Genomic DNA, 10,848 nt, shown 5'->3' with positions numbered 1-10,848 from the left:
AGGAGGAAGGGGAGGGAAAAGGGGAGGAGGAGGATGTGAGACTGGGTTAGAGAAATGAAAGAAAGCAAGGCTTTCTGTTGACATTCAGTGCAGTCTCCCTGCATCACAGCACACTCCCCTTGGGCAAGGACCTGAGACCCATTGTGCTAAGTCAAGAGGCTCAATGGGCTGCAGAAGAACTAGAGAAGGACCAAGCAAAGCCATGGTGAGCCTTTCAGCCTAAAAGACTTTTAGATGCTCAGATAGAAATTCCTGGGGTTGTAGAGGCAGGTGGCAAGGATAGGAAGCACCCCCATTTCAATTATGGTTTTAAAAAATATAGAAACTAAAAATTTTCTCAGATCCTCAAAAAAAGTGATCCTGAAATCTTTCTTCTCAGATATGCTGATTTCCTCTTCTTGACTTTGTCTCTGGGGAGACTCTTGAAGAAATCAGATCTTTTGCAATAAACACTGTTTATTGAGAAGTGATGTGCTTCAGAAGATAGAATTATTTAAAAATTATACTTTAAGTTCTAGGGTACATGTGCACAACGTGCAGGTTTGTTACGTATGTATACGTGTGCCATGCTGGCATGCTGCACCCATTAACTCATCATTTACATTAGGTATATTCTAAGGTATGCAGGAAATCTGTGACTTTGTCATTTCAGTTGCTCAAAAAGATATTTCTTTTTATTAAAAAAAGAAATATTTTTCTTTCCTGGTATCTAGCTATCTAAATTTTTTTTAGGTATTTGAGGCATTGACTCGTTATGATCAAGAGTGAGGCTATAACATTAAATATAAGCATCAATAGTTAATTAAGCACCAACAATACTTTAAACAATATACATACTAAATATTAAATAGTTTTATCTAATAGCTCAGCAGAAAAGCAGGTACAAAAATTACTGAACCACAGAAAAAATTCAGGGCAGTACTGATTAGCAGCTTGAGACTAAAGCGTGAAAATAAAACAGAACAAAACAAAACTATGCATCAGTTCTGATGTAAATTTGAAGTACTTTTTCATCTATGTCTGAGAAACCTGTTACTTCAGACAGGGTTAGTAGACATGTGTGTTTTATTTTGAGTATTAAGAAAGTTGTAAGCACCACCTCAAAGGCTGTAAATGTGTGGTTTAAGAGTATAAATCTAAATACAATTTTGTATTTCATTTGCAGATATTTCCACGGAAATATCAGAGTACCCAGAGGGACTTATGGAACATCTTCAAGTTGTGGGGGTGGACAATGCTCTGTTGTGGTATGTTATGATATTTATATATCGCTAAGTCTATTTTACTTATATTCATTTTTCTTAAATATCCACTGGCTATACATAGTCTAAGGGGAAATTATTTCAGAGGGCTGTTAGTTCTATCCCTTCTATGAACATCTCTTTTCTTCTTACCTTTAGTTCTTCCCCAGAAACTCCTGAACACTATTTTTAACCTATAATAGCCCATGCTGTAGGGTTCAAATCCCAATAACCCCACAAATCCTTCAATTATAAAGGAATAATGTTAATTAAAAAATCTCTGTTAAGGCACTTTCAATCTGTACCAAATATTTAGCACCTCATTTTCTGTTTTTTATTCATAGTTCAGTGTACATTAATGTCACTTCTACAGTTACAATATGAGCTCATTAAGGGATGGGGACTTATCATTTTTTGGTCCTTCTCCCATTGTGGTGACAAATTTTATATCTGATTCTTGAAGACTCTCCAGCAATAGCTTTGAACTCGGTTTTTCATTTCCTAAGTAAACTAATGTCCTCTTACTCCCTAGCCTGGATTTTCAGCTGTAGCCAAGCAAACATGCTAACTCTCCCCTTCACACATTTCTTATACCATGTGCACACTGTGTCACATGGAAACTTAGTGCTCTTTTCATACAACAGGTATTATCTGAGTCCCTACAATGTGTGAAATTTATGCTAGGCACTAAGATTACAGCAGTGGACACGACCGTTTTTTCCCTCTTAGAACTTGCATTCTAGTGGAATGCTCATTCAAAACTCTGTTCAAAATGTTTATTTTATGATGCTCTTTACCATCAATTATATCTGTTTCTTTACTGTATTAAATAGTGATGCACGTAGATCATACCATGCTTAGAATGCCATATATTATTATGAAGTCATTGTGTAATTATGTGTTTAATTAGATATCTTTAAAGCCCTCATATTTGATGGGTCCATATGTTTATTAAACATCATCAGTTCAGTCTGTGTATAGAACATGATCTAATCAATTTCATAATCCCTATATCATTTGGCTTTGTAAATTGTTCTTATTTAAAATTATACAGTTAGATATGTAAGAGGTGAGTGGTATATTGGGCTTTCCCAGAAGCAGTTCTTCCTATGGTAAAAATAAAATATTTTTTATATAAAAGAGATTACTTAAAAGAATGTCACTGTTTTTTCTGTCCTTATTATGCTTCTCCCATAGGTACACATGTGTTGGCCTTCAAGAAATTATTCCAGGATTTAAAAAGTATACTGTAAATTATATAGTTATATGATATTACACTGTAATTAGTTGTAAATCATTAACAGCTACAAAGAAAAAGGAATATGAATGTCTAAAATATGTTGGTTAAATTTCACCTGAAATAATTTTGAGAAAAAAATTAATAAGAAAATAAACCTAGAAAGCCACTCAATTTGTTTAAAATAGAACCTTAGGTAAAAGCATTTTATATTCAAGCCAGAAGGCCTAGGTTCTACTTCAAATCTGCAAACAACTATTCTGTGATCCTGAGATGGTCACACACACTCTTAGGCTCTGTTTCCTCATCTCTAAGTGTCTGGTTCAGCCTGGAGTAGTGCTAGGTACTTTTTAGCTGTAACATTATGTAAGTCTGCATAGGTCACACTGATGTCTTGCAGATTTCCTGGCACATCATGGAACCGACTGCTGGACTTACCATTATTCTGAAAATCCCATGAACTGGCAAAAGGCTAGAAGATTCTGCCGAGAGAATTACACAGATTTAGTTGCCATACAAAACAAGGCAGAAATTGAGTATCTGGAGAAGACTCTGCCTTTCAGTCCTTCTTACTACTGGATAGGAATCCGGAAGATAGGAGGCATATGGACGTGGGTGGGAACCAACAAATCTCTCACTCAAGAAGCAGAGAACTGGGGAGATGGGGAGCCCAACAACAAGAAAAACAAGGAGGACTGCGTGGAGATCTATATCAAGAGAAAGAAAGATGCGGGCAAATGGAATGATGACGCCTGCCACAAACCAAAGGCAGCCCTCTGTTACACAGGTAGGGAGTGACAAGACGGCTATCTACCTCAGACTCAGGAAGGACCACGGTGAAGAGAATAATCAGATTTATCCCATGGAAAGGTTGGAGGATGAGAACGGCTGCCAGTTCATTCTAAAATACATCTAGCCCTTTATATAATCTTGTATCATGTCACTTGTAAGAATTTTTGGTGTACAAGATGTGTCCCTGTGCACAAAAGCTATACCCCTAAATCAAGTGACATCAAAATGATAGGTGTATGTAGGAAGTACAGAGGAAGAATTAGACAGTCAGTGCCTTTGCTAATAAGGCAGGGGAGGAGAAGCTGACAGCTGGGGCCAGTTGAAAACTCAGGCTCACACCACCTCGGTTTTCACATTGTGAAGTAGACAGTGTGCTGCCGCATGCTTCCTTCTTGGTCTAACCTTATATAATTTTATATAAAAATTGCACTATCTTTGGTATATGAATATTTCTGTAAAATCTTTTACAATTCCAAAATAGCCAGGATTTTCCAAGTGATGTTTTAATAGTGAACCATAGTTAATTTGGTCTCTTGTAAATTGGACTCTACTGTTTTCGCAAATTTGGACTTTTTAATCTTTGTGATTTCTATAAAGAAAGGGATTGCCAAGAAATAATTACATGCAGAAATGACTGAGGTCAGGTCATCATTTAACCTTCTCACTCATTAAAAACAAGTAATTTCAACAGTTTCAAGGTATGCCACTAAGTTTCTCATAAGTGTTAAAGAATATTAGTATTGGTAGTTTCATTCCAAAAGCAAATAAATGACTATGGCTATATGCTTAGTGTATTTTATAAGTAAAAATTTTAGCATATGATTTTTATGCTATGAATTTACAAATAAACCTTTCCTGATTATTTAAATCATCTCAGACAAAAGGTTATCTATGTCTAAAGAAATGACTTTGAGTACTAAAATGTAATCACATTAAAATATTTTTTTCTGACCTCCTTAAAGCTTCTTGCCAGCCCTGGTCATGCAGTGGCCATGGAGAATGTGTAGAAATCATCAATAATTACACCTGCAACTGTGATGTGGGGTACTATGGGCCCCAGTGTCAGTTTGGTAAGTCTCTTTCCTTTCTTTGCTTCTTCTTAGGTAAAGTCACAGGAATCATTATAGCTTATAATGGAAGCTGGTTGGAACAAAATGATACTAGCCATTCTGAGAAATGGGAAGTTTTGATCAGAAAGCTCTGCTTTCACAATATTGTTACCTTTCTGTAAATATTTCATAAGTCAGCATGACATTTCAATTCACTTCTCAACAAGTCTTTTTGAGTGCCACAAGGAGCACAGTGTTGGAATAAAAGCTGTCAGGGTTATAATAAGGAATTAGCATGGTAGATTCCTGCTCTCAAGAAGCTCACAATCTAATGAGCTTGTTAGGTTAATTAGAACTCTAAGGTCTGGAAGAAACTATGCCATTTATCATTAGGAGGCTGAGTTACCCAGAAGTTAATCTTGCTTTTTCCTTCTAGTAGTTCCTTTCCTTCTTGCAGTTCTCCACACTTAACACATGTGCTCTGTAGCACACTGACTTTGTTCGTGGCCTTCTCTCTCATTTTGCACATGGCCAACAAACATGTCATCTTTAAAACATAATTCAAAGACAATTTCTTCTAGGAAGCTTTCTTAGTTCTGATAGCTCCGCATATTTCTTCCTCATTTCTCCCACCTATGTTGAAGTCATCTGTTCACTTGTCCATCTCCTCTGGTGCCGAAAGCTTCTTGAGATCAGTAAGTGTCTTATTTATCATTGCATCTTTGGGATTCACAAAATGCCTGGTATATATCAGGCACTTGCTTGCAAGCCTGAATTGAATTAGACAATTTAATTTTTTAAAAAAGCAATGTTTGTAAAGAATAAAGAATTAAAACCCAAATAAATTTTAATGTCAACCAACTGAAATAGATCTACAGATCTAACTCATTTCACTTGATCCCTGGGCTATGACTCCTTCCTAATACTTTACCCTCGCCCCACTTTTGAACTGTATTTTTTAACCCTTATGTTATTGGTATGCCCTTTTTTACTGGTTTTTGATTATTGGTATGTCTATTTCACCCATTTTTAACACTTTACTTTTTTTTGTCTTGGTTTCTGTCATATCAGTCTTTCCTCATTCTCTTTCTACCTGTGATCAATTCTCCTGGGATCCTTCATGAGCACTTATCCAGGAGCATAAACTATTATAATTTCTCAGCTTTCATCTTTTGTATATTGCTCTTCTGACTCTAATCTACATGTGTCCTTTGGTCAAACTTACTGACTTTTGCGGACTCACAAATCTATGTGATCTTTGGACCGATAAGCCTGTCTCCAGCTCTGAACTCAAATATGCTTAAGGATGTCCTTTGGGATGTTTGAAAGACTATAAAACCGTTTGTTGGCCGGGCGCGGTGGCTCAAGCCTGTAATCCCAGCACTTTGGGAGGCCGAGACTGGCAGATCATGAGGTCAGGAGATCGAGACCATCCTGGCTAACCCGGTGAAACCCTGTCTCTACTAAAGAATACAAAAAAACTAGCCAGGCGAGGTGGCGGGCGCCTGTAGTCCCAGCTACTCGGGAGGCTGAGGTGGGAGAATGGCGTAAACCCAGGAGGCAGAGGTTGCAGTGAGCTGAGATCTGGCCACTGCACTCCAGCCTGGACGACAGAGCGAGACTCCGTCTCAAAAAAAAAAAAAAACAAAAAAAAAAAAAAAACCCGTTTGTTCCCAGTCAGCTTTCCTTTCTGTATTTCTTATCTCAGTATATGGAATCACCATGTACATGGGCACCCTGGTATGAGACTCTCTTTACTCCCCTAACATTTATGCAGGGTAACATTCTACCAATTTTTACAACTTAGTGTTTTTCTAATTTGTCTTCCACTTGTCAACTCTACTACCATTGCCCTCATTATCTTTCTCCTAGATTCTTGCAATAGCTTATTAGATGAGTTCCACCATTTTAAATTAGCTCTCCTCAAATATATTATTCATACTACAGGCAGACTGATCAATTAAAAGCAATTAAAACACATCACACATACATGACAATCCACCCATTAATTTCTACCTACCATTTTATTCTACAGGGTGAAATCTAAGCTCTTCAAGTCCCAGAGTAATGCTTGATGTACAATAGATAATCATTAAATCAATGAAAAAAGATAGTAACATTTTCTCTTAGTTCCCATCTTTCTCCCTAATCTCATCTCATATAGTTTCCAAATACAAAAATTCTTCTGATTCCTTGAGTCCATTCTTCATTGAAGTCTCTAGGGCAAGGTAACAATAATGGCTTAAATTTGACAGATGAGGAATAAGACATGAAAGTTGTACTGTTTACTAAATGGCATGGCAGGGTCTAAAACGTGAAGACTTTAATTTCCAAGTCTTAAATTTACCTATCATACCACCAATCAGAACAGGGAAATAGATAGAGTTTCTGGAGAGGGTTGTCAAAATCAAAAGAGTTAAAATTCTGGAACTGAGCTAGAACAGATGAAGACAGAATTGAGGTCAAAATGCTTCCCAGACTTATATTCTCTCCTTGCAAAGAAGGCTTATTATGGAGACCCCCTCTTTCTCTGAACGTCTTGCTCCCAATACTCTAGTAGACTCAGGGGCTCTGATGTGATAGTTATTTCCCAACTAAGCTGGTCATTCCCAGTTACACTTACTTGGATTTAAGGATTCTTCCTCCAGATAATGCTGAAGATAATGATATGAAGACTAGCTAATGTTTAATTAGAATTTCTTATGAGTCAGGCTTTGTTCTAAGGTCCCTGACTTATGCCAATTGAATTACATTTAGTATCCATACCAATTTGATAAAGATAACACAATTTCATTATTCTTCTTATATAGATGAAGAAACTGAAGTTGGAGGGTTCAAGTAATCTTATTTAAAGGCGCATGGTTATCAAGTGGCAGAGCTAGGATTCAAATCCAGGCATCAGGTCCTCTTAACTCTTCCCCATACTGTTTCTTTCCCTGTTGAAGTGATTCAGTGTGAGCCTTTGGAGCCCCCGAAGCTGGGTACCATGGACTGTACTCACCCTTTGGGAGACTTCAGCTTCAGCTCACAGTGTGCCTTCAACTGCTCTGAGGGAACAAACTTAACTGGGATTGAAGAAACCACTTGTGGACCATTTGGAAACTGGTCATCTCCAGAACCAACCTGTCAAGGTGAGTAACTTCAGACTAGAGTCTGTGTCATGGTGATCCTGGGCTTACAGTCAGAATATTTAGTAGAAGTTTGCTGAGAAGTCAAACTTAGTAGTCTAATTTAACCTAACTTAGTTTAACCTACTGTGATGTTTTTCAAAGGACTTATTCTTACTAAATTTTTTTGAAAAACCTCCCAAACAAAAAGTAAAAACCAAATACCCCTGAAGCCACTGCCCAGTATGTAACATGATTTATAGCAATACAGCATGGTTATATGTATTATGTTTTTTAGTTTTCTCATTGCCATTGCATAAATAACATCTTGCCGAACCTCAGTTAAATTTGGTTCTTCTCATCTCAATAATACCTGTTTTATGTGGTGTCCTACTTAACACCAACCAATTTCCTTCTCAGGGTAGTGGAGGTCTTTCTTGGTTTTTTTATTTGGCTTATTCTTAAAATCACCTTTTACTTTTCCTCGTGCATAAACTTTTAGGAGAATAACAACTGAAAAACAAAAACACAATCTCTTGATCTTTTTAAGTTTGAAATATGGTAGGTTTTTTTTTTCTTTGTTTTCAACTGCCAACCTTATCTGGATATGGGAGAAAACCAATGTCATCTGCACTTGTGAAGTTTTGGTTAAATTTTCTACAAGTATGTTCCTGACGCATTAGTTTAAGTAGTTTCATTCTTAGAAGTGCTATCAAAATCCCTTATTGAAATCATAAAACTATCAACCCACCTACTGGAATTTTACAGAACTTGGACTCGCTTCAGTGAATTGGGATGTTTTTCAAAACGCTTGGGTAGCTATCAGAACAGGTGAAAAGGCAGAGATTCTCTGAGAATACCCCGTAAGAGCCCTTGATGCACAGGCCATGTGGCATGGTGCTTCCAGCAGAAGTGGAGGGTCACCTTAGCGAGGGCAGCAGCCTGGAGCAGCCACTCCTCTCCCCACGGGCTTTCAATGCTTCCTTGCCTTCATCTCTCATTTATCACCCTCCATCATTCTCAAGAAAATAAAGCCTGGAAGCAATATCACAAGTAATGTAGTCACACAGCTTTGGCTAAAAATCCTTTGCTCAAGGGAGGGTCTCTACTCAGAAACACTGTTTTGTCTTTTTTTTTTCTTTTTTTTTTTTCATTGAAGTGATTCAGTGTGAGCCTCTATCAGCACCAGATTTGGGGATCATGAACTGTAGTCACCCCCTGGCCAGCTTCAGCTTTTCCTCTGCATGTACCTTCAGCTGCTCAGAAGGAACTGAGCTAATTGGGGAGAAGAAAACCATTTGTGAGTCATCTGGAATCTGGTCAAATCCTAATCCAATATGTCAAAGTGAGTAAGTTTGTCCTGGAAAACTGAAGACTTAAAGATGGAGCTGATGGATGAGCAGATATGAGGAAAGACATCCATAAACATTTACATTTTGTTTTGCAAAGTATATGTGACCTAGAAATAAATTTGTATACTTAAGTCACTGTAAAATCTTTGGTTGGTCTTGCCTCCTCCTTTAATGACAATCATTTCTTTTTTTCATACTCACCTCTTGCCTTCTTAACTCTTAAAATCTGGACTCATTGATTTACTTTTTATCCATTCTTCTGTTCCACTACAATCTAACATCTCTGTTAGCCCATTGAAATGCCTCTAAAAGGTAACTAATGACCACCTACTTCCCCAAATAATGGATACTCCTGAATTATCACTAAGCTAATGCCCCCCAAATCTGTCTGTATATGTCATGTCTTCTTCATCTTTGTATACCCTCCACCTGACACAGTGTCTGGCAATAGGTGCTAAAGCAAATGCATGTTAAGTTAGCACATGAAAGAATAGCTACCCATGTCTGCTCCTGAGACTATCTACATAGACGACAAAAGTCTTTAAATGGTAGGATCTGCAGAAGCTGTCAGAAATGCTGATCTCCGTGAGCTGTGTGCCCAGGGCCAGGGAGTAGAGCGGATGAGCAGCGAGAGGCAAGGAAGGCTTTAGCAGAGGACTGTATATTAGGCCTATCAGAGACATTTCCCTTTAAGGCCTAGCTAGTGTTCATTTCCTCCTCATCTTCATCAAGCCAACAGGTACCCTCTGTCTGGAGCTCCTGGGAACTTGAGCCCTCTCTCCATCATATATTTGGGTGTGGAGATCAAAGCACCTTGAAAAGGTTCATCAGAGTAATGGGAAGACTAAGGATAGAATCGGTATTTTTAAATAGAGGCTCCCAAATGAACTTAGTTTACACTTACAAGAGTATCTCTAAACATACCCTTTTACTTATTCATGAAGGAAGTAGAGGGAAGTGGTAGCGCTACTGCATTGGAAAGAGATTAGTGCAGGTCCTTGGCATGTAAAAAACAAGTGCTGACTTTTGCACAACTGCTTTAAAGTAAAAGCATTCATGATTTCCTTTGACTGATGAATTATCCAGTTCAGATCACTGGCTTTTGTTTTTCCTGAAGTTGTACTAGGCTTTTAGCTCTTCTCTGTGTTTCAGAGTTCCAATCATTGAACAAGTCCATGGAGCTAAACACAATGATGACCATTCTTGCCAACATTTTTAGGTGCATTACCAGGAACTCTATGAACCACAAATCTGGGCATTGAGAGTCTGTAGGCATTAGACTAGCAAGGTTGGTCCAGTCTTTGCCTATGCTGTACTCATTATAGGCCTTCCCACGCCAGTTTCCTCATCTGTCAGATGGCATCAAATGGGCTACTACTAGGAGATGTAAGGAGGAAAAAAGTCAAATATCATGAGATGGACTAAGGAAATAATGCTGGTGGTCTCATGCTATGTGCCTTACTGATTTCTCTTTCAGAATTGGACAGAAGTTTCTCAATGATTAAGGAGGGTGATTATAACCCCCTCTTCATTCCAGTGGCAGTCATGGTTACTGCATTCTCTGGGTTGGCATTTATCATTTGGCTGGCAAGGAGATTAAAGAAAGGTATGTGAGTTTAACTTCATATGAAAAGAATACAACTTTAAAGTGAAAAATAAAAAAAAAAGAAACCCACAGGAAATTAAGTGTGATAGATTCAACAGAAGCAGGATGCCAAGCTTTACATTCTAGAGCCATCAGTCCCTGGAGGCATGTAAATCAGCCCAGGACACACCTTCATTAAAACAGGTTGGCTGATTTTTGCTTTTCATCTGATAAACTTTAAAAAATGTCTGTTATCTTCAAGGCAGCTTGCTAGGCTGATAACAAGTAAGTGAAATATTCTTTTTTTTTTTTGAGACGGAGTCTTGCTCTGTCGCCCAGGCTGGAGTGCAGTGGCTGGATTTCAACTCACTGCAAGCTCCACCTCCCGGGTTCATGGCATTCTCCTGTCTCAGCCTCCCGAGTAGCTGGGACTACAGGCGCCCGCCACCATGCCCGGCTAATTTTTTGCATTTTTAGTAGAGACG

At 38.1% G+C, this 10,848-nt stretch overlaps 1 protein-coding gene across 1 annotated transcript in view; it reads left to right on the top strand.

The window, feature by feature from the left end:
* Positions 1 to 10,848, top strand: part of SELL (selectin L) — a 20,724-nt gene continuing 9,876 nt past the window's right edge. Inside the window, exons 1-7 of the mRNA XM_011979952.1 lie at positions 1 to 205; positions 1,166 to 1,247; positions 2,879 to 3,265; positions 4,233 to 4,340; positions 7,265 to 7,450; positions 8,586 to 8,771; positions 10,256 to 10,384. Of these exons, the coding sequence (XP_011835342.1) occupies positions 164 to 205; positions 1,166 to 1,247; positions 2,879 to 3,265; positions 4,233 to 4,340; positions 7,265 to 7,450; positions 8,586 to 8,771; positions 10,256 to 10,384 (1,120 nt within the window). The 5' untranslated portion in view covers positions 1 to 163. The remainder of the gene's footprint in view (positions 206 to 1,165; positions 1,248 to 2,878; positions 3,266 to 4,232; positions 4,341 to 7,264; positions 7,451 to 8,585; positions 8,772 to 10,255; positions 10,385 to 10,848) is intronic.

This window comes from Mandrillus leucophaeus, unplaced genomic scaffold (genome assembly GCF_000951045.1).
Source record: "Mandrillus leucophaeus isolate KB7577 unplaced genomic scaffold, Mleu.le_1.0 Scaffold207, whole genome shotgun sequence".
NCBI lineage: Eukaryota > Metazoa > Chordata > Mammalia > Primates > Cercopithecidae > Mandrillus > Mandrillus leucophaeus.
Note: the sequence above shows the minus strand (reverse complement) of the source record. Positions and strands in the feature narration are given on the sequence as shown.